Source organism: Rattus norvegicus, chromosome 3 (genome assembly GCF_021556685.1).
Source record: "Rattus norvegicus strain SHRSP/BbbUtx chromosome 3, alternate assembly SHRSP_T2T, whole genome shotgun sequence".
NCBI classification, from domain to species: Eukaryota; Metazoa; Chordata; class Mammalia; order Rodentia; family Muridae; genus Rattus; species Rattus norvegicus.
In genome coordinates this window covers 145,660,686-145,684,952 of record NC_141536.1, presented here as the reverse complement: position 1 = coordinate 145,684,952, position 24,267 = coordinate 145,660,686, and the positions used below count along the sequence as shown (strand labels likewise).

The 24,267-nt window shown below is 41.4% G+C and overlaps 2 protein-coding genes across 13 annotated transcripts in view; both read left to right on the top strand.

Annotated features, from left to right (window-relative positions):
- Window positions 1–2,930, top strand: part of Mroh8 (maestro heat-like repeat family member 8) — a 68,560-nt gene extending 65,630 nt beyond the window's left edge. For 5 of the 11 annotated variants that reach the window (NM_001431805.1, NM_001431803.1, NM_001431801.1 and 2 more), the window contains 1 exon segment: window positions 2,749–2,930. The gene's annotated coding sequence lies outside the window, so the exon portion shown is untranslated. 11 annotated transcript variants of the gene reach the window in all.
- A 4,693-nt stretch (window positions 2,931–7,623) lies between these two features.
- Window positions 7,624–24,267, top strand: part of Rbl1 (RB transcriptional corepressor like 1) — a 66,324-nt gene continuing 49,680 nt past the window's right edge. The window contains exons 1-7 of one of the 2 annotated variants that reach the window (XM_087654385.1): window positions 7,624–7,860; window positions 12,374–12,507; window positions 16,026–16,226; window positions 16,564–16,628; window positions 16,725–16,853; window positions 16,958–17,118; window positions 24,158–24,207. In XM_087654385.1, coding sequence (XP_087510511.1) covers window positions 7,705–7,860; window positions 12,374–12,507; window positions 16,026–16,226; window positions 16,564–16,628; window positions 16,725–16,853; window positions 16,958–17,118; window positions 24,158–24,207 — 896 coding nt within the window. In that variant the 5' untranslated portion in view covers window positions 7,624–7,704. 2 annotated transcript variants of the gene reach the window in all.

The following is a 24,267-nucleotide window of genomic DNA, read 5'->3' as shown; positions in this document are numbered from 1 at the left end:
CCAGCCCCCTAGATTTTTCACAACCTACTTTATTTAGGATTCTTAAATGCTTCAACTTCCCTTTTAGCTCACCAACCAAAGGTAGGGGAGAAAGAAGGATAATGGAAAAAGGGGGTTGTGAGGGGTAGTAGTACTTTGGGGAGATTCCACTCTTCCTTGTCAGGATACCAGCAGTCCAGTCCAATCGCAAACACCAAAAACGAATCAGTGGTGGCAGCTCATCTCCATCCAACAGAAACTGCAAGGCTCCACCTAATTGGCAAAAGTCATCAGAAGTGACCAGTATCAGCCAGAATATCACAAGAAGTTCTTTGGCAAGCTTTTCTCTACAAAGTGAAGACCAGCAAAGAAGGGGGAAGCGTTGCACAGCGCAGCAATGCAAGAGAGTCCTCCCACTTCTATTTATATTCTTCCTAAACACCACTCACCCTCTCAAGTGTATCTTTCCAGCGAAATATCACATGCCCTCTCGCAAGACAGCTTCCAGAAAAGCATCATGTGACACAACCGAGTTGTTAAAGAAACCAGAAATTTCCTCTTCATTAAGCCATTGAGATAGCCTGAATTTGCCCACTTTGCTAGCCTGAATTCTGCTTTTTCTTCCAGACTTAGACAACCCCAGCCTGAAGCTACCTCCAACACAATCCCCACTTTAAAAATATTTTATTAGTTAAAATGTGTCAGGGAGTGAATTTCTTGGTTTAAATTGCAGAGATAGTACAAATTGTAATGAGTTTTTCATTCATGCCATATATCCACAAAGTTTATGTGTTGATGAGAGAGAGAGAGAGAGAGAGAGAGAGAGAGAGAGAGAGGGAGAGATTGATTGATTGATCAGTGGAAAAGTTAATTCTCAACATGTAAGAAGCCCTGCGTTCACTGCACAAAAACAAACAGGTCATAACTGTAACCCCAGCACTTGGGAGGCTTAGACAGGGGAATCAGGAATTTAAGATCATTCTGGTTACTATGTATTTCAGGGGAGTCTCTACTTCACTATAGTCTTGTTATATTCTATCAAAAACAAGACTTATGTGCCCATCTTGAATCCCAGCACTCAGGAGGCAGATCACTGAGAGTTCTAAGCCAGCATAGTCTATATACCTCTTTTTTTTTCTTCTTCTTCTTTTTTTCGGAGCTGGGGACCGAACCCAGGACCTTGAGCTTGCTAGGCAAGCGCTCTACCACTGAGCCAAATCCCCAATCCCAATATACCTCTTGAGACCAAGGCTAGCCTGGTCTACAGAAGGAGTTCCAGGACAGCCAGTACACAGAAAAATCCTGTCTCAATAAATAAATAAAAAAGAAAAAATCCATAAATAACAAAAACACAAAAGAAAAATAAATGACAGTGTTATCATGTTAGTATTGTTGGTTCTATTGTCAAGGATACTTGATTGCCAACAGTCTTTTTTTTTTTTTTTTGTTAAAGATTTATTTATTTTTATATATAAGTACACTGTAGCTGTCTTCAGATACACCAGAAGAGGGCATCGGATCTCTTTACAGATGGTTGTGAGCCACCATGTGGTTGCTGGGAATTGAACTCAGGACCTCTGGAAGAGCAGTCGGGTGCTCTTAACCGCTGAGCCATTGCCAACAGTCTTAAAAACTAGATACCAGTTTATTTTTATATTTCACAATTAGTATTTTATAAATTCTCATAAGGCCTTTTCCCCTCCAATTCCTGTTGAAACCTATGAGCAATAACAAAGTTCTGACCAGAGTATAAAGCAGACCCTACCCCAGTATATACAACGTTCCCACTCCTTTAGCTCCCATATTCCTAATTTCTCCAACAACTGCTGGAAATTTTTAGAAAGCTCTAAGATGGATACTGTTGACTACCTGTTGTCCATCTTAAAGATAAATAAAAAATATTCTCATAAGATGAATTGCTAAGAAACAGATTATTTTATGTTAGATAAATAACTTTATAAATGTATGTAGATGGTTGTGAAGTCTCTTCGGGGCAAACTAGAAATGAGGTGTTAAGTCTAACTTCTAGGCTCTTGTTGAGTAGAGAAACCTAAGCAGAAAGCCAGAGCTCAACTTTCCAGGACAACAGTGATCTCTCAGGATCATTTGGAGAGAAAAAGGAAGTGTACAACTAGGAGGTGAAGAGCTACATTCCATAGTGGATTTCTTTGTGTTGTTCAGTGAGCAATCTGAATCTTTAGTCACCCTCTTCCCCAACGTTCACTGCTATCTCTGTATCAAAGGTATCTGCTGAGACACCTTCAGGTACAAACTGCTCTATGGTTCATTGAGTGGCATTTGGTAATATGCTAGGTGTGGCTTCAGGAGGTTCACTGTCCAAAAGAGGTCCTCTTATTTCAACCCTGCAATATTTTAGCTAAAATGCAGCTCCAAGTTGCCTGGTGGATTTAGGCATGTCCAACCTATAGCCTGCAGGCCACAGGCATACTAGATAACAGTGTCACTCTGGACACCCCAGCTTAAATCTCATTTCAAGTCAGACTCAAGAATACCTAAGTCACTACATCAAAACTGCAGTGCTAACTAAAAAACACTGAGTAGCATTCACCCTTCATCATACTCTCCTTTGGCCCATTTTAGGAAACCAACTCTATTAGCCACTTTTGAACTAGTCTTTTTTCTAGATTACCCAATTAAAAAATGAGTAACCGCTTAGTGATAGTTATAAGGAGCCTAACTCTTAAGTACATATATAATTAACCCTTTTCATTCTTGAAGTCACCTCATTTTATTACCTTCATTTTGCAGATGGAGAAGCTAAGGAAACAAACATGAAAGTGATTTGCTCTGGGTCACACAACTAGTAAATGGTAAAGCCAGAGCTGCCCAAGCACACTGGCTCCTACACCCACACCCTTGGCTAGTGTGTTGTATTCTTCTCCAGTCTGCTTGCTCTTGCAAATGGGAATAAACACAGATCTGCTCTACAATTCATCTCCATTGCTAAATGTGTGCTCCAAACAAACTCATGTGCCTAAGCTTGGTTGGGGGTCCTGAGGAAGTGGCATTTGGGAGTGGTGAGAAAAACAATTTGAAACCAATTGTGGATAGAAGCTGACTGCCCATGTTCTGCTCGAGATGGCTCTCCAGACAGCTCTCTTGTGCTAGAAAAAAATTTTTTTTGAAAGCTCTCGGGATAGCTCATAGGTTTTCTGACCAAAGTCAAAAAAAGCTACTAGAAAAAAATTCTAAAAGAACTGTAGGGGCTGGGGATTTAGCTCAGTGGTAGAGCGCTTACCTAGGAAGCGCAAGGCCCTGGGTTCGGTCCCCAGCTCCAAAAAAAAAAAAAAAAAAAAAAAAAAGAACTGTAAAATTCTAAAAATGGGGGTTGGGGATTTAGCTCAGTGGTAGAGCGCTTGCCTAGCAAGTTCAAGACCCTAGGTTCGGTCCCCAGCTGGGGGTGGGGGGGAGAAAAGAAAAAAAAATTCTAAAAATGTCGTTTTCTCTCCAAGCAGTTTTGTTAACCAAAGCCATCTTTTATTTACATATCAATTAAGTCATTTACTCCAGATTCCCTTTTGATTATTCCACAAATCAGCATACTATGACTGTTTATGCTTGATTCTTGGAAAAGGACAACTACTTTTTTTTTTAGTCATTGCAAATGAATTCAGAGATCTGCCTGCCTTGTAAGCCTAGACAATAAGGGTGGGATCCTGTCCTGAGATTACCATTCCTACTATGCCTGGACCTAAATTCACCTGTCCCAAGCTGATCTTAAACTCAGTTATCTGCCTGCTCATATCTTTCTGACAAGCTGGCTTATTAGTGCCATTGTTCTTTTAGGTCTGTCAAGACAATCATGCAATTCATATTGCATCTTTATATTTTGCATAGTTGAGAAAGTATATATTTTTGAACTCATGTTTTCCGAATTCTTTTCCACAGCCTTAAGGGCTGTCCTGAAGGTCACAGCACTTACTATTTTTGCTAAGGAACATAGACACACCCTCAACTCCTGGAATCTGTTTCTAACTATCATGGAGGTATCCCGAAGGAGGACCATAAAGCAAATAATTTGTATAGTAATAATTTGTATAACACTATACATCATTATACAAATAAGCCTCATGCCCTACAACTGTCAATACTCATAGAAGCCCAGGTCCTGCTTGTTCTGCTCCAAATTTGGGAAACCTTGTCATACCCTCCCTTCCAACGCCATGCATGACTTGGCACTCAAACAACCAAATATGCTTTTAGTGATACTGAGCCTCCACTGTTTTATCAAGTTCATGGACTGGCCACTTCACTCCTAAAGTTAGTATACTGTACAGATAATGAAATTATATAAAAACTGGTGTTTATTCATGAACCTTTTTTTTTTTTTCAGTCTTTGACTTGATTTCATGAACTGTTCCATTCTCAGGGTAGAAACAGACCTGTAGGGACAGAAAGATTCCATACTTAAAAAGTGAGAGAACGGGGCTGGAGAGATGGCTCAGTGGTTAAGAGCACTGACTGCTCTTCCAGAGGTGGTGAGTTCAAATCCCAGCAACCACATGGTGGCTCACAACCATCTGTAACGAAGTCTGATGCCCTCTTCTGGTGTGTCTGAAGACAGCTACAGTGTATTTATATATAATAAATAAAATCTTTAAAAAAAAATGTGAGAGAACAAGCCAGGCCTGGCATCTTATGCCTGTGTTCCAGCAGTTGTGAATAGAGGTGAGAGAGCTGTCACTAGTGCAAGGTCACCCTGATCTGCTTAGCAAACTTTAGGCAAGGCAGAGCTATACAGCAAGACTCTTCACAGAGACAGGGATGAAGTCTCTTTTGAAACCCAAAAATTTAAGGTGACTATGATTACAGAGCCTAAATGTGGACATAGTTTAGATTTCAAGTGGCCATAAAAAGCTGAATGACCCATTTTCCTTTTCCATTGTTTTGTGTGGAATCCCTTTCCCTTCAGGTAAATCTTTATTTTGTGGGTAATGCCACCAAGAGATGGCGTCAAGCATAGCAATGCTTCGTTTATTTATATTTGTTGGTTAAAATTCACAGGAAGAAGTACACACTCAGAGACAGAGGACTGCCATTTACTGAACTACCTCAGATGTTAGGAATATTAAAATTTCTACAACACAAAGTGAAATGTATGAGATAATCTTGAGATGATTTGCAGTAGAATATTCCAGTATTATTTTTAGAAAAACAGAATGGGGAGACTCAACCTCATTTCCCATTTGCATGTTCTTGTTTCTAAAGGCTTATCTGCTTATGTATTTTAGCCTATATGTGTCAGTGTTTTGCAGCATGTGTGTGTGTGTGTGTGTGTGTGGTCTGTGCTTGTGGCTGGTAACTGCTGAGGCCTGAAGAAGGTATCTGATCTTCTGGAACTGCTGTTATGAATGGCTGCCAGCTGGAATGCCAGTGGTGGGAACTCAACCCACATCCTCTTGAAGAGCAGCAAGTGCTTGTTTATTACCTGCTAAGCCTTCTCTTCAGCTCCCATCCTCATTCCATTTCCAATGTCACTGGAACCTCTCACCATGCCTAACTCAGTCACTCCAGAATAGCTGGTACATTTGGTCCTGTCTGCTTTCTTTCCACCTTCCAGGCCTCTTTGGTCTGCTTCATGGGTGAGCAGGTCTGGCTTATCATTGAGCCAAGGCCATAAGAAAAAGATTTCTCAGAAGCACTTGGATTTCTACCACAGTGTGGTCTGTAAATGAAGAGAAAACTAGATTTCCACCAAAAGAGTCTCCAACTGTCATGCAGTGTCAGAATAATCAGGCTGCTTAGGGAGAATTTGCAGCCAGCATAATTTGAGTCCCACCAATCCTAATCACAGCCCAATGAAAACTCAAGAGTTGGCATGGAACTGAGTGATTGGGGTGAGGATATTTTACACAATTGAAGTTTTGGGGGTTTTTTTGGTTTTGTTTTTACTTTTTGAGACAGGTAGCCCATCCTATTTAAAATCTTTTAACTCCTTGTCCTGGATGACAACCTATGCTACTGGAGTACTCTGTAGCTATAGAAGGCTCATAGTCTTATGCACAGCCTTCCCCAGGGATGCGTGTGTGCGTGTGTGTGCGTGTAGGGAGCTGCAGCTTTTGTAGGTTGTCACCCCGGACAGAATGGGCATTTTGATGATGCAGACGCCTTTGAGTCACCCATGCTCTCCTTCTATGTGATCCCAGCAAACTAATTCTCTGTTTCACTAAAGCTTGATGAAGCCAGAGCTGTTTCTTTGGTCTGTTGTCATTTGTCTATCTGGGATTTAGAGAGGGTTACCTCTCCCTGTATGAGGACTCTTCCCTCAGCAATATACCTTTGTATTTTAATCCAAAGGTATGGCACCTTTTAGCATGTAAGATAACACTCTGCTATCTCCATACTTGGTAGTCTTTATCGTATGCAGTTCATGAGGCCATAGCTGCAGTCAGTGGATTTTGTCCAAAACCAGATTGATCATCACTAACATGTTAAAATCTCTGCTTTGAGTAGATCATGAGGCTTTAGCAGGGCATAGGAATTTCTTCATAACTTGCCTTAACATTCCTGTTTTCTTCTCTAGTGACTCCGTCAACCAAACAAGGAGCGCTCTGTAATTTTTCAAACACACTGTTCTAAGAAGTCCTTACTGTGGAGAAATAATCTAAATTAGGGGAATACAGTGAAGACGAAAGGGACTATCTTACCATCCAACTCTTTTGGATGAGCGGATCAGTGAGCATGACCATTTCAGATAAAGTACAATGGAGACGATGAAACGGATGTTAGATGTCAGCTTTTAGATGTACTGCTCAGAAATGGCCTGAGAGGGTGACAATTAGACTTAAATGAAGAGCCAGGTATGCAAAGACATGCACAATAGCAGTTTCAGTTTCACACAGAGAAAAGCCTCCTCTGACTGAGAACCAGCTTGATATTCTCAAGGTTAAGAATTACCTGGTGCATCTGAGTGCTATATTTTTATGTATTTTAAAGACAAAAACTAATCTCTTGAAGGATTCTGAGTGGAAACAGTTTCTAGTTTACGCTTTTAAAAACCTTTCAGGTGAGCACGAAGAACATCTCTATTCCTGAAATGACTACTTACTGGGACAGTTCCCAGAATCCTGGGAGTGAGGCTGAGGGTGTTACCTCAAACCCTTTCCCCTGCATCCCTTTCTGGCGAGGTTTAGGAGCCTACGACGTGGCGCTTCTAGGTGAAGGAGCCACTTTCGGTAGCTCCCGCCTCCCATCTCCATCAAGGGTCAAAGCTCAATGAGAGCGGGTTGGAGGGTCGCTGGGGAGCTGACAAACTAGGGTCTACAGGATAGTGTTACGGAGAAGGCTTCCCACTAGAGTGAAAGGACTCGCAGTCCCAAGTTACCCACACCACGGGACTCTCTGTGGAGAGCGCGGGGCGCGAGTTACAGTCCCGGCAGCCTCAGCACCGGCTCGGATCCTTCCGCTCCGCTCCCTCTCACGTCGGTCCCCGCGGCCCGGGGTCCCGCAGCTGCCCATTCAGGCAGGGTCCGAGCTAGATCTTTAGAGTCCGAGGTTCATCTTCTCCCATTTCCGGAGACGGGTTGCTGCGGGCCCCAGAGGAGAAAGGGACTTTTTGAGAAGAAAAGCGGAGGCAGACGATGAGGGGAAGGCGAGCTCAAGTAGGCGATTTTCGCGCGCTTTGTCGCGGGGGGTTGTGGGTAGCTCGCCGGGAGGGAAAAGAAAACCCCGAAGCCGGTCGCGCCGCCCGTCGGGCCGGAGGGGATGTTCGAGGACGAGCCCCACGCCGAGGGGGCGGCAGCCGTCGCCGCGGCCAGGGAGGCGCTGCAGGCCCTGTGCCAGGAGCTGAACCTGGACGAGGGGAGCGCCGCCGAAGCCCTGGACGACTTCACCGCCATCCGCGGCAACTACAGCCTAGAGGTGAGCGGCGGCAGGTGGGCGGCGGCCCCGACCCTCGCCAGGCCCCACCCCCGGCCCGCCCCCGCCCCAGCCTATCGGGTGGTGGGAGTTCCCCCACCTACGAGGGTCTCTGAGGAGTGCGGGGAGGGAAGGGTGGGTGTAACTCGGCCAACCCACCCATTTGTTTTGAGGCGGGAAACCGAAGCTCAGGAAGGGAGCTGCTGGTTCAGAGTCTTACGCTGCTCCCGGGTTCCCTAGGCTCCAGACTTTCAAACTTGATTTCTGCGCGCCGCCCAGCGCCCCAAACGGCACAGTGCTGCCGTTAAATCGATCAGACCCAACCCAGTGGTTAAGTGCATTGCTCATCGCTGCCCAGCCCTTTGATTAGGAAACCCCCCCCCCCCGCTCTTTTGAAACACTATTGGATTCCCATTCCACAGAAGGAGAAAGTGGGGTCGTAAGAAGTTAATTTAGCGCGCAAGGTAACGCAGTTTGCCATGCTGCTTGGCTCAGCAGTATGAGCCATTTAACTTCCCCATTCTTTCCGCCTCATCGTGTGTAGCAATTAGTTCATTTGTACCACGCACTGTAGTTTGATCAAAGTCAGCACACACAAAAGCTCTTCTCAGCCCCATGTTCCTTTCTGCCAGGCCGTTACCCTGATGATCGATGGGGTGTCTGGCTCCGAATAAAAAAAATGGTGCTTGTTATCATTATTAGATATTCCCAGCAAAACACACACACAAAATTTGTCTTTACAGCAGGGCAGTTAACTACTACCTGTTTTCTTGGTGGTGTTACAGCTCAAGATCGTGTTTTTTTTTTTTTTATAAATTTATTTTTTAAGATTTTATTTTATTGTATATGAGTACACTGTAACTGCCTTCAGATGCACCAGAAGAGGGCATCAGATCTCATTACAGATGGTTGTAAGCCACCATGTGGTTGCTGGGATTTGAACTCAGGACCTCAGGAAGAGCAGTCGGTGCTCTTAACCACTGAGCCATCTCTCCAGCCCCTCAAGATCGTTTTGTTGTTGTTTTATAGCGGATTAGAGTCACTCTAATACAGAAACCCAGATTGGTCATAAGTTTACATTAGAGTTGTGATGGCCTGTTTGTCGAATTCATGCCCATGGGTTCAGCAGATCAAGAATATTTGGGGGTGTTGGGGATTTAGCTCAGTGGTACAGCGCTTGCCTAGCAAGCGCAAGGCCCTGGGTTCGGTCCCCAGCTCCGAAAAAAAAGAAAAGAAAAGAAAAAAAGAATATTTGGGAAAAATTACATTTATCCTGAGCATGAACAGACTTGTCCTTCCCCAATCAATATACTCTAGAGACGATCATAGGCTATGTGCAAATGCATTGCCATTTTAAATCAGGGACTTGAACATCCTTGGATTTTGGTATTTTCTGGAGTTCAGGAGCCATCCCCCAGGGGGTATCAAGACAGACTATTTCAGTATGTAACTGGGATGTAAAAAATCTTTCGTTATACACACGAGCAGGATTCACATATAGGATTCCTCTGACTCATAATGCTGGTAAAATAATTGCTAGGCATGGAATTGGAAATAGGGAGTGACTGTTGTACTTGTGTCTGTACTCATATGAGAGAAAAGTACCTGAGACTACTTACATGTTTTCAGGAAAAGGCAGAATGGACTTAGTAAAGGATAGTGGTCTGCAACAGAAGGTTCATAACTGGAAAACTGAGGGAATCTGAAATGGGAGAGCTGGAGAGTGGATAACGCATGCTTGCTGAGCGAGCATGAGGTGCAGTGGCAGTGCGGCCTGTAACCTGGGGGTTACAGGTAATAAGAAATGGAGGAGTAAAGACAGGCAAATCCCAAAGGTGCTCTGGCCTGCCAGTCTAGTTGAAATAGGCTAGACTCTCTCTTAAAAGGTTGAGATGATATATGAAGTCACTCAACGTCTAACTCTGGCAATCATCCATGCATACATGAATGGGTGAGTGCATGAACACACGTGCACATACATGCGCACATACACATATATGCTATACAAAAAAATAAGAAAGATTTAATAACATCTCAGTTGAAAATATATTGATTTTTTTTTTTGACACCCCAGAAAAGCATTCTAGTCTCTCAGGCCTTATTTGATCTTCTCAGATAAGCGTGATTGACTACAGTGTATGTCCAAGTCACTGAAATTAGACACTCGTTTCAAGTTCTTAAGCATGTTGAACCATGTTGAACTCAGTCCAAGTCTTGTGCTTTCTGCAGGTCACTCTGCCTGGACTATGTTCCTTCATCTGTGACTCCAGAGAAAGCTGCTGATCTAAATTCTAAATCCAAAGTTAGGCAGAGCTGATTGATGCTTAAATGTTTGCTTTAGAAAGCACTTCTATATGAATTGAGTTTTAGTTGTTGGTGAAAGGCACTTGGAATAAAGGCATCTTCCTCTCTCTCTCTCTCTGCTGCCCCCTAAGAATCCTCCCCACAGACTCCGCCCCCATCTAACTCACAGGGAGCCCTGCTGACATCTTCCCTTTACTCACTCTCCTAACTCACACTTTCTGGTGGTTTACTACTTAGCAGTTTTAAATCTTCTTTTGTGAAGTCTTTGTTGAATTCTAATCAAAGTCAATTACTACACTGTATTTCCTACGCTTTCGCTTTGATCTTAAAAACCTATGTTTTTACCAATTATAGAGAATAGTTTCTGTTTCTTTTCTTAGCTGTAGATTTGGAGATTTAGAGCTATCTTTGATTTTGTTGTTGTTTTAAGCACTCTACTAATGACATATATTTCCAACCCTGTCACAACGATTTTTTTAAAATAAAATTTTAATTTATAATGGGCACCCATGCCTTGGTGCATGTGTGGAGGTTGGAGGACAACTCCTGTTGAGTTGGTTCTCTCCTATGTTTACATGGGTTCCAGGGATCACATTGAGGGGTTCAGGCCCACACAGCAAGTGCCATCTCTCCAGCCCTGCATCTGTAATTCTTTCTGGTACTATAATTTTCCTCGAGATTATAATATAATTACATCACTCTCCCTGTCCCGTCACCCTCCAACCCCTCCCCTGTATTTCCCTTTGGTGCTTTCTCAGATTCATGGCTATTTTTCTTTTCTTTTTTTTTTTTTAACATTTATTTATTTATTATATATAAGTCCACTGTAGCTGCCTTCAGACACACCAGAAGAGGGCATCAGATCTCATTACAGATGGTTGTGAGCCACCATGTGGTTGCTGGGAATCGAACTCAGGACCTCTGGAAGAGCAGTCAGTGCTCTTAACCACTGAGCCATCTCTCCAGCCCTGGCTATTTTTCTTTATTGTTGTTCCATATGTGTGTGTACGTCTATTGTGTATATTCTAAATAGATGAAAGCAGCCTGCTTGGTGCATATGTTTATGTTTTCTAGGCTGAGCATTTGATGCTGGAGAAGCAGTTGTTTGCGCTCTTTCTCCCTATCTCAGCATCCTTGATTGCCTGTAGCTTTTCATCCAGGTTCTCCTTTCCACATTAGCACATCTACAGATGCCATCCTTTTTCAGGTCTTGTTTAGACAGCTATGTTGGTGTCTGCATCTGTAATTTTTTTTTTTTTTTTGGTTCTTTTTTTTCCGGAGCTGGGGACCGAACCCAGGGCCTTGCGCTTCCTAGGCAAGCGCTCTACCACTGAGCTAAATCCCCAACCCCTGCATCTGTAATTTTTAACCCTCAAACTTCCACTGTATTTCATCCAGTCATGAGGTGTTTTCAGTTTGAAGACATTTGAGGCCAAGAGCAGAATGTTAAGTGTTGAATTACCAATCATTACTTTTTTTAGAGCATATAAACTGAGATACATACAATGGTGGAAAACTATGTTTAATCGTTTAAAGATAATTTACTATGGGATAAATAATGCCCCAAATCTTTACCTCACAAAAAATGACATTGTCCTTCATATTGTAGATATTAATATTAGTAAGTTATTCTGTATCAATTTATTAACAATATGTTATGTTACTGTGATACATTGCTTACTTTCATCTCTATTTTTTCTTTTCTCTGCCAAATTGGTTAAAAAGAAACATAAAACACAGAAAAGAATAAAAAACCATCAAGAATATAATGGGTGTTCTAAAACTGAGAAAGATGCCAGATGTGGCAAGCGCCTTTAATCCCAGCACTCAGGAGGCAAAGGGAGGCAGATCTCTGTGAGTTTGAGGCCAGCCTGGTCTACTGAGTGAGTTCCAGGACAGCCAGGGACACACAGAGAAACCCTGTCTTAGGGGGGAAAAATACACACACACTGAGAAAGAGATTGTAGTAGAATTCTTTCAGTAAGACTAAGTTTGGAATTAAGTAAGAGATTTACCTTTAGGTTAGAAATTTAGAAGATTTTCTGATTGGTTCCCATGCTGTGGCTCTGAGAACAAGAAAAGTGGAAATCCGTACTGATGTTTGGGATTGTGTAAGTCGTAATTTCTCAGGGTTGACACAAAAGAGCTTGTAAGGCCTCTTCCAGACAAGCGTTTTAAGGCGTGTCTGTATGGTGCTTGTGTTGGCCTGCAGGGGGAAGTTATACACTGGCTGGCATGCTCTTTGTACGTCGCTTGCCGCAAGAGCATCATTCCTACCGTGGGAAAGGGCGTCATGGAAGGAAACTGTGTTTCGCTGACCAGAATACTACGCTCAGCTAAGTTAAGGTAAGACATTTTGATTTTCCCAAATGTTATAGAAGTACTAGATTTGGACTAGAGAGGTGACTCAGTGGGTAGGGTATTCGAATCAGTGCCAGGTTTTTTGTGCTCTGGATCCTCAACTCTGGGGACCAAAGCAGGCCAATCCTGGGGGCTTGTTGGCTAGACAGTCTAGTCAGAATGACACCTCTAACTCAGACATTAGAGCGGAGGTTCTGTAGAGAAGGCCTAGTGCTTACAAGGGCTTCCTGCTTTCCAGAGAACCTGATGTGGTTCCCAACACTAATGTCAGGGGCTCACAATCTTTATAAGTACACCTCCTTCTCGCCTTCATAGGCATCTGCTCAGAAATGGCACATACACAGACAGACACACACACGCGCGCGCGCGCACGCACACACACACACACACACACACACACACACACACACCACATGCACACAGAGGCCTAACTTTTATTTTAGGCTTCAGTTTCTGTCATTCTAAGTCATCTGAATTTGTTTGTTCAGTCCCTAGTATGTTACTACATGTCCTTTCCAGTCTGACATTGCTTTTTTACTCATCCTCTGCAGATCCTAACACCAACCAAAGACTTCTATTAAATAGATTTTAGCTCTTCCTTTACTCACTAATTTTTTTAAAGAGAAGCAGTTTAAAGCTTTTGGAGAATTACATAAAAAGAGAAAGATGGAAAGAGCGGTAGTCCATGTCACTGCCACTGCCGCTGCACCCTACTTTCTTCGTCACTTTGTCCTAGTATTAAGTGTCATGCTCTCTCTGTGTTTGTTACTTAATTATTTCAAAGTATGCTATATTCATTATAGCCTTTTATCTTGAAGTTGCTTTCAATGATATTTTAATTAACTAGTTATTATTTCTGAGAGTGGATCTCAGTTTATCGCTCAGATCCAGGCTAGTATCAAAACTGTGGCTCCTGCTTCAGTCGCCCAAATGGCACAGTTGTAAGTGTATGTCACCATATCCTGCTTCTCTGGTATTTCTTAATTAACTATTAATCAGGGAACTTAACACAGACTTTTTAAAAAAAAATCTGTCATCTCTATTCTAGGTTTATCAGTTTTCCTGGTAGTGTTGTTTTTCTTTGAGCACAGTTTCCAATTTGGGGTTAGTCCTACATTCACTTAGGCCCCTTTAATAAGGAATGTTTCTATAACCATTGTCTCATGACATTATTGGGATTATAGGCATGAGCAACCATGTTAATGACAAGCAGTTATTATAAAGATTTAAAAAATTATGTGGCCAGTGATGAGAAAAAGATTGTTTATATAACAGTGGCTAGGTTTAGTGGCTAGGTTTTGCTTAATTTAAAGTTACCATAGCATAAATCTTCATTTTTTTTTTCTTTTTTTCGGAGCTGGGTACTGAACCCAGGGCCTTGCGCTTGCTAGGCAATCGCTCTACCACTAAGCTAAATCCCCAACCCATAAATCTTCATTTTTATCAATGACAAATTAAGATCTAGTAAAGATTCTTTAATCATCTTGATTAATTTTCTACAAACCTAAATTTGTTTTTATTATTAATGTGAACTGAGACTACTTGTACCACTACCCATCCCAGCAATAATACTTTCTTCTACTGTGGATACTCAGGCTTAGGAAGAAGGCGTGATCTCCCTCCCCTCCCTCACCCTGAGGTGGAGATCACCATGTATCTGAGTCTGAATTCTAGCATTTCTTTGTTTTCTGCCCAGGTATGGCCTATGTAGTTGACCAAGGAACAAGTAAAAGGTAGAACCAAGATCAACAGTGTGCTTAGTAGTGACAAGTTAAGAAATAAAAATCAACTATATGGCAGAAAAGAGGACCAGACATTGACAAGATGACTGAAGTCAGTGACACCAGTGAAAGGAAGATGGATATAACACACACTGCACGTGGTTGTCCTAAATACTTAAAATCACTGTATGCAGTTTTCTGATTTCAGACTTGTGTTTACTTCATTATAAGGAAACATCAGACAAATCCCAAATGAGGAACAGTCTATTTTAAAGAGGATGGGGGTACTTGTAGAAAATGTTAACGCTGGCCTGGATGTATAGCTAAGTTGGTAGTGTGATTGCCTAGTGTGCATGAGGCCATAGGCTTCATCCCAGGTTCCATAGAGAAGCTGGCTGGTGTGGCATAAGCCTGTCATTCAGTGTTGGGGTGATGGAGGCAGGGAGATTAGACATTCAGATCATCCTATGTAGCAAGTCCAAAGCCAGCCCGGCCTACATAATACCTGTCTCTAAACAACAGAATTATAGCTTCAAAATTTTGATCAGTACATACAATGAGTTCTAGAGGTGGATGACGATGGAGGCTTTATATGAGTGTATCAGATGTTACTGGACTGTAGACATTAAAATGGAAAATCTTGCTGTGCTTAGTTTAATCAGAGAGGTAAAGGTGAGTTTTAAAGGTTGGGCATGTACCTCTGTGGTACGCTGCCTGAAGATGAGACCTGTCAGTTATCCTAGCATTCAAGAGGCTATGGCATCATAATTTTGAGGCCACCCTGTTCATTTTTATTATCTGGTCACTGGTTCAAATCCAGCTTAGGACATCATACCAGAAAACGACATCCTAATTTCCAGTGAAGCTTGTCTAAAGGAAATAATTCCTTCCAAAAAGGGGGAAAGTTCTTCATAGCAACTAGTTGGGAGAAGAAAAGAAAACAAAAAACAAAACAAAACAAAAAAACAGTGTGACTTTTTTTCTTTCTTTTTTGTTGCTACTGTTATTAAAGATTTTTTTAGAATTTCAGATTTTAGTTAACATGTCAAATTTACTTGCGAACAATTAACTGAAAACTTAGAAATTTTCAAATATTTCTATATATTATGTACAATAAAAGTAAACTTTTGATACTGTGAGGTTTTAATATAAGACTACACTATATATAATAATATACTCATATTAAATAACCCGAGAAAGTGGACTAACAGTCTGTTATGATATTCTAAGTATCTACGTGTACACCTTTACTCCCAACACTTGGGAGGGAAATACAGGCAGATCTCTGAGTCTGAGACCTGCCTGGTCTACAGAGCAAGTTCCAGGACATCCAGAGCTACACAGAGGAACCCTGCCCCAAACAAACAAAAAGAACTCAAACACTTGAACACATTTCCAGCCTGTAGTAGTCTGGTGCTAGGAGACTTCTTTTTCCTTCACACTAACTTTGCGAGCCTATACACTGTTGACTGACATTGACTTCCTAAGTTACATGTAGAGCATTGGCTCTGTGAAGAGGATGAAGGAACCAGCTAGGTGCCTTTATTGCCCGCATCGTAGAGGACTGCTGTCACTTCGGTGTCCTCAGCCCCTGAGATGCCTGGAAGCAGTGTGGTTTGTAGGGCTAGGATTGGAAGTTTAAACTGGGGTGAGGGTTTATGTTGTTTTTCATAAATTTAGGTTTTTAAAACAAAGATTTTTAGCCAAGTAGCGAATGTGTTGTTTTCAATCCATTATATGGACTAATTTTAAAGTTAACTTTTCTTTTTTTTTTTTTTAAAGCTTAATTCAGTTTTTTAGTAAAATGAAGAAGTGGATGGACATGTCAAACCTACCACAAGAATTCCGGGAGCGTATAGAAAGGCTAGAAAGAAATTTTGAAGTATCTACAGTAATTTTTAAAAAATTTGAGCCCATTTTTTTAGATATCTTTCAAAATCCATATGAAGAGCTACCAAAGTTGCCACGAAGCAGAAAGCAGAGGTAAGGCCCTTAGTCTCCATATTTATGATGCAAAATGATTAGGAGACTTTAATTTTAAAAGTCTGTATTTACCTTTCTGCAGAGACTTGAATGTCTTTGGAAATTCATAGACAATTACTTATATTTCAAAATAAGGGTAATACTTGAGTTATTTTTCTTTATCTGATTGTTGAACGCATCCTGGAAAGCTGCACAGAGTCTGCTTCTGAGCCGACCGCCCACCCGGGGAATCGTACATGCAGTTTGACCCTTCTTTATATTTGCTCTCTCAGTGCTCAGCAGGTCAGTCCGACCAAGTGAAACAGTAAACAAAAACAAAACCTTGTTTTCCCTTTAGGAGGATTCCTTGCAGTGTTAAGGATCTCTTTAATTTCTGCTGGACGCTCTTCGTTTACACTAAGGGTAAGTTAGGTTACACTCTCAGTGCTATCTACTCTGGGATTTAGTGATGTTTGACATGAGAAGTTTCCGGATTTTAACTTTTTTTTCCTTATGAAGGTAATTTTCGTATGATTGGTGATGATTTAGTAAACTCATATCATTTACTTCTGTGCTGCTTGGACCTGATTTTTGCCAATGCTATAATGTGTCCAAATAGACGAGACTTGTTAAATCCATCATTTAAAGGTAAAAATATTTATTTTTGAAAAGTAATTATTAATTTTTAGAAAAAGTGTAAAAATTGACTGTTCTTCTGTCCCTCCTGCTCCCTTCGTGCTTTGTCAAACTAGGTTTGCCATCGGATTTCCATGCTGTGAACTTCAAAGCTGCAGAAGAACCACCCTGTATCATTGCTGTACTTTGCGATCTGCACGATGGACTTTTAGTAGAAGCAAAAGGAATAAAGGAGCACTACTTCAAACCATATATTTCAAAACTCTTTGACAAGAAGGTACTAATAATTAAATAAGATATTTAGGGGTCAGGAGCAACCTGAAAGTAAGGAATCTTCCCAGCATTTTAGGACCCATGGTCAGATATCCCAGGTCTGGGACTAGAGAGATGGCTCCGAAGTTAAGAACACTTACTCCTTGTGCAGAGACCCAGGTTCAATTCCCAGCACCTACACGGAAGCTCACAACGTCCTATAACTTCAGGTTCCTAGGATCCAGTGCCCTTGAGTCACAAGGCTCTGTCTGCTGTGATACAACATTGTCGTCTAAGCACAAGAGAGTGCTTGAAGAACATGCTGACTTACTTGGATGTTGTTTCAGGGAAATGCAGAGCCAGAAATTGTAGGGGGTTCTGACAGAAACCAGCATTCTCTTGATAAAGGATCAGGAAAAGCCGAGGTCAGAAAAGTGATTTCCGACATAAGTGGTTTTCCTAGCTGCTGTTTACTACATCTGTTGTAGTGTTATAACAGTTGCTTGTTTTTTGTTTTTTTTGTTTTTTGTTTTTTGTTTTTTTTTATTAACTTGAGTATTTCTTATATACATTTCGAGTGTTATTCCCTTTCCCAGTTTCCGGGCAAACATCCCCCTCCCCCCTCCCCTTTCTTATCGGTGTTCCCCTCCCCCCAACAGTCTAGTTCACTGGGGGTTCAGTCTTAGCAGGACCCAGGGCTTCCCCTTCCACTGGTGCTCTTACTAGGATATTCATTGCTACCTATGAGGTCAGAGTCCAGGGTCAGTCCATGTATAGTCTTTAGGTAGTGGCTTAGTCCCTGGAAGCTCTGGTTGCTTGGCATTGTTGTACATATGGTGTCTCGAGCCCCTTCAAGCTCTTCCAGTTCTTTCTCTGATTCCTTCAACGGGGGTCCTATTCTCAGTTCAGTGGTTTGCTGCTGGCATATGCCTCTGTATTTGCTGTATTCTGGCTGTGTCTCTCAGGAGCGATCTACATCCAGCTCCTGTCGGTCTGCACTTCTTTGCTTCATCCATCTTGTCTAATTGGATGGCTGTATATGCATGGGCCACATGTGGGGCAGACTCTGAATGGGTGTTCCTTCAGTCTCTGTTTTAATCTTTGCCTCTCTCTTCCCTGCCAAGGGTATTCTTGTTCCCCTTTTAAAGAAGGAGTGAACCATTTACATTTTGATCATCTGTCTTGAGTTTCATTTGTTCTAGGCATTTAGGGTAATTCAAGCATTTGGGCTAATAGCCACTTATCAGTGAGTGCATACCATGTATGTCTTTCTGTGTTTGGGTTAGCTCACTCAGGATGATATTTTCCAGTTCCAGCCATTTGCTTACGAATTTCATAAAGTCGTTGTTTTTGATAGCTGAGTAATATTCCATTGTGTAGATGTACCACATTTTCTGTATCCATTCCTCTGTTGAAGGGCATCTGGGTTCTTTCCAGCTTCTGGCTATTATAAATAAGGCTGCAATGAACATAGTGGAGCACGTGTCTTTTTTATATGTTGGGCCATCTTTTGGGTATATGCCCAAGAGAGGTATAGCTGGATCCTCAGGCAGTTCAATGTCCAATTTTCTGAGGATCCTCCAGACTGATTTCCAGAATGGTTGTACCAGTTTGCAATCCCACCAACAATGGAGGAGTGTTCCTCTTTCTCCACATCCTCGCCAGCATCTGTTGTCCCCTGAGTTTTTGATCTTAGCCATTCTCACTGGTGTGAGGTGAAATCTCAGGGTTGTTTTGATTTGCATTTCCCTTATGACTAAAGATGTTGAACATTTCTTTAGGTGTTTCTCCGCCATTCGGCATTCCTCAGCTGTGAATTCTTTGTTTAGCTCTGAGCCCCATTTTTTAATAGGGTTATTTGTTTCCCTGTGGTCTAACTTCTTGAGTTCTTTGTATATTTTGGATATAAGGCCTCTATCTGTTGTAGGATTGGTAAAGATCTTTTCCCAATCTGTTGGTTGCCGTTTTGTCCTAACCACAGTGTCCTTTGCCTTACAGAAGCTTTGCAGTTTTATGAGATCCCATTTGTCAATTCTTGATCTTAGAGCATAAGCCATTGGTGTTTTGTTCAGGAAATTTTTTCCAGTGCCCATGTGTTCCAGATGCTTCCCTAGTTTTTCTTCTATTAGTTTGAGTGTATCTGGTTTGATGTGGAGGTCCTTGATCCACTTGGACTTAAGCTTTGTACAGGGTGATAAGCAAGGATCGATCTGCATTCTTCTACATGTTGACCTCCAGTTGAACCAGCACCATTTGCTGAAAATGCTATCTTTTTTCCATTGGATGGTTTTGGCTCCTTTGTCAAAAATCAAGTGACCATATGTGTGTGGGTTCATTTCTGGGTCTTCAATTCTATTCCATTGGTCTATCTGTCTGTCTCTGTACCAATACCATGCAGTTTTTATCACTATTGCTCTGTAATACTGCTTGAGTTCAGGGATAGTGATTCCCCCTGAAGTCCTTTCATTGTTGAGGATAGCTTTAGCTATCCTGGGTTTTTTGTTATTCCAGATGAATTTGCAAATTGTTCTGTCTAACTCTTTGAAGAATTGGATTGGTATTTTGATGGGGATTGCATTGAATCTGTAGATTGCTTTTGGTAAAATGGCCATTTTTACCATATTAATCCTGCCAATCCATGAGCATGGGAGATCTTTCCATCTTCTGAGGTCTTCTTCAATTTCCTTCTTCAGTGTCTTGAAGTTCTTATTGTACAGATCTTTTACTTGCTTTGTTAAAGTCACTCCGAGGTACTTTATATTATTTGGGTCTATTATGAAGGGTGTCATTTCCCTAATTTCTTTCTCGGCTTGTTTCTCTTTTGTATAGAGGAAGGCAACTGATTTATTTGAGTTAATTTTATACCCAGCCACTTTGCTGAAGTTGTTTATCAGCTTTAGTAGTTCTCTGGTGGAACTTTTGGGATCACTTAAATATACTATCATATCATCTGCAAATAGTGATATTTTGACTTCTTCTTTTCCGATCTGTATCCCCTTGACATCCTTTTGTTGTCTGATTGCTCTGGCTAGAACTTCAAGAACTATATTGAATAAGTAGGGAGAGAGTGGGCAGCCTTGTCTAGTCCCTGATTTTAGTGGGATTGCTTCAAGTTTCTCTCCATTTAGTTTAATGTTAGCAACTGGTTTGCTGTATATGGCTTTTACCATGTTCAGGTATGGGCCTTGAATTCCTATTCTTTCCAGGACTTTTATCATGAAGGGGTGTTGAATTTTGTCAAATGCTTTCTCAGCATCTAATGAAATGATCATGTGGTTTTGTTCTTTCAGTTTGTTTATATAATGGATCACGTTGATGGTTTTCCGTATATTAAACCATCCCTGCATGCCTGGGATGAAGCCTACTTGATCATGGTGGATGATTGTTTTGATGTGCTCTTGGATTCAGTTGCTTGTTTTTCTTTTGGTTTTGTGAGTCTTTGTCTTACTGTTTAGCTCTGACTGTCCTGGGAATCACTTTGTAGACCAGGCTGGCCTTGAAATCACAGAGATTTGCCTGCCTCTGCCTTCCAAGTTCTAGAGGCATGTGCCACTATACACAGATACTACTATTGCTTTAATTCCACGTAAATAAAGCAGAAAACTATTTGCAGGTTACTTCCATACATTCTGAATGTTTTCTTTAATGAATTGTTTTTATATTTCTGAATTAGTTTATCATGGATTAACTTAATTCTTGAACATTGTATCACATCAACTAGTCTTTGTCATTTCTCTTCAGTAAAAGGATTTGGTTTAACTTATCATTCTGGTCCCCCACTTAGTATTAAGATATTTTTATTTACTTGTTATTAGTGTTGTTGTTTGGTTTTTGAGACTGGGTTTCTCTATGTAACCCTGGCCGTTCTGGAACTAATTCTGTAGACCAGGCTGGCCCCAAACTTACAGAGAGCCACTTGTCTCTGCCTACCAAGTGTTGATATTTACATTGTGTGCCACCACTGGTTGGTTTAAAAAAACTTTTTAAGTATTATTATTATTGATTATGCATGGGTGTCTCTTGTATATGTGAGTGCATATGCCACAGCACGTGTGGAGATCACAGGACAACTTTATGGAGTCAGTTCTTTGCTTCCTTCTCTAAGTGGGTTCCAGACATCAAATTCCAATGACCAGACTTGTGTGCCAGGTGCCTGTATCTGTTGAGCTACCCCACAAACCCATACTATTTTCACTAAACACAAAGCCTTTCCTAACTGGTTGTCTTCCTTCATACTTTGTATTTAGTCTTCCCTGTCATAGAGGATATATAGATCATGGCTTCATGTAGGTATGTTTACCCTTTCCAGCAGAGCAAATGTTTAAAGAATGTATTGTGCACATGCAGTATACCCTGGTCCAGTGACTCCCACCCCTCATTTTGTGTGTACAACTGGCTATTGTCTTGGCATAATTATTATAACAATTCATTTCATTCCAGAAACAAAAGCCATCATTCAAACCATCGTTCTGGTTTTGGAAATAGTTGGAGGCTAGTCAAGTGTTCTGTATTGCATGATTGGACAGGATAGTATTTTAGCTCTAGGACCAGAGGTGGTGTTTGGCTCATAGGATGATACTTTTTATCTTGTTGCCAAGAAGCTATAGCAATTCAGGGTTGGAATTTCTCTGTGGTAAACTGTTACCAAGCAAAAGGTGGCTGTCCCTTCTAGGATGGCAGTTCTGAAGTGTGCATTCAGCTCTCTCCCTTCATGGAAGTTGGACCCTTGCATTTCTGTGTCCTGCCATAACAACAGAAAAGTATAGGAAGAAGGGAACAACTGAGAGAGAGCTCTGCAGTGTCTTCTCACTAGTAATAGGAAGCACGGTGTCCCCTTCTCCCATTGGTGATGCTGAAGATCCAATCCAGGGCTGTGTAAGCGCTACTAGTGTTGAACCACTGAGCTAACTACTGACCCCCTAAATTTCCTTTTAATTTTTTTGTTGTTTTTCTGGTTGTTGGGTTTTTGGTTTTTGTTTTTTAGACAGATCTCAAGTAATTTAGGCTAGCCTCAAACTCACTGTGGGGCCAAGGATAACCTGAACCTTAAACTACTGATCCTCTTGCCTCTTCCTCTCGAGTTCTGGGATTACAAGCATATGCTCTACACCACACCGGGCACTCCTTTTAAACTGTTTGCTTGCTTGAAGCAGGTTCTCATTGACTGATATGGTTATGGATATTGATAATGGGTCTCTTGCACCAGAATTACTGGTGAAATTATTTGTTAAGAGTGCTTTCTTGGGCTGGAGAGATGGCTCAGTGGTTAAGAGCAATGACTGCTCTTCCAGAGGTCCTGAGTTCAATTCCCAGCAACCACATGGTGGGCCACAACCATCTGCAGTGGGATCTGATGCCCTCTTCTGGTGTGTCTGAAGACAGCAAGTGTGTGCTCACATACATAGCATTTAAAAAAAAAAAAAAATAGTGCTTTCTCAGTGCAGAGACTAAATGTCAGCAGGATGCCCAGCCACAGAAGGAACATCTGTATCACATCCCCTCCCAAGGCTCAGGGATTGTTTGGAAGTGGTGGAGGAATTCTAATATCCAGAGGTCAGGGAGGACCAGAGCAAAACAATATCTTTTAGGCATGACAGAACCACTCAGTGAGTTCACAGGAGCTGTGGTTGTCTGCACAAGATCAATCCAGTCTGCATTCTAGTAGGGAGTAGGAAGAGTCCCCATTCCTAACTGAGGAACTATGTTTCCTTGATAGCTTCAGGGGAGGGAGAGTCTGTTTTTAACGGCATGGTTCCCGGTAGGTTAACCACACTCCAGTGGAGAGCCCTACTGTTATGCCCAAGTATATGAGCAGCACAAACTGGAGTCAGATGGAGGGAGGTGGGGTAGATTTGGGAGGAACTAGGAGGGGTAAATAAAGTTAAAGTAACATTTATGCAGTTCTTAAAGAATTAATAACTATTTTTAAAAATTTGTAAGGCATTGCTGTAGACTAACCTTGACATATTTTGAAAATTTGTCTTTAGGGCTGCATAGTACAATGGTGCAGTGCTCACTTAGCATGAGTTAAGTCCCAAATAAAATATTTGGGACTGTTAAACCCAAGACCCCTTGATTTACTTAATTAGGAGATGGTGCTAGAGAACAATGATATTTGACTTTCATTTGATTTAATATTTCATGATAGAGGCTTCCTGGTCTAAATGTACCCTTTTTAAAAAGATAATTTATGGGGGCTGGAGAGATGGCTCAGTGGTTAAGAGCACTGACTGCTGGGCTAGAGAGATAGCTCAGTGGTTAAGAGCACTGTCTGTTCTTCCAGAGGTCCTGAGTTCAAATCCCAAAAGCCACATGGTGGTTCACAGCCATCTGTAATGGGATCTGATGCCCTCTTCTGGTGTGCCTGAGAACAGCTACAGTGTACTCATATATAATAAAATAAATAAATCTTTTGGGTTGGGGATTTAGCTCAGTGGTAGAGCGCTTGCCTAGGAAGCACAAGGCCTTGGGTTCGGTCCCCAGCTCCGAAAAAAAAGAACAAAAAAAAAAAAAAAAAAAAAAAAGCACTGACTGCTCTTCCAGAGGTCCTGAGTTCAATTCCCAGCAATCACATGGTGGCTCACAACCATCCATAATGGGATCTGATTTCCCCTTCAGGTATGTCTGAAGACAGCAACAGTGTACTTACATACATGGAATAAATAAATAAAATAAATCTTAAAAAAAAGTTAATTTATCTTGTTAAAAAAAAAGCGAGCTTGTTTTAAAAAAAGTTAATTTATCAAATTAATTTTATGTATGTGTGTGCCTGAGTGTTTATGTATTGGCACTACATGTGTGCAAGATCACTCCAAGGTCAGAAGAAGCATTGGGATTGCCTAGAACTGGAGTTACAGATGGTCATAAACCACAATGTGGGTGCTAGGAGCAGGATCCAGGTCCTTCGCAAGAACAGCCAGTGCTGTTAACCGCTGAGCCATGTCTTGAGCCCCTGGCCTGAACTTCTTAATAATTTTTTACAAGTGTTAGATATGCATGAAAGAATTCTTTTAAATCTCATTTCTGTGTTTGTTAATATTCCCTAAATTATTTTTTGTTGGCAGATTTTAAAAGGTGAATGTCTCTTGGATCTTTCCAGTTTTACTGATAATAGGTGAGTATTTACAGAAGGGTGTAGTGGTGTATACCGATGTGTAATGTCAGCACAGGGATA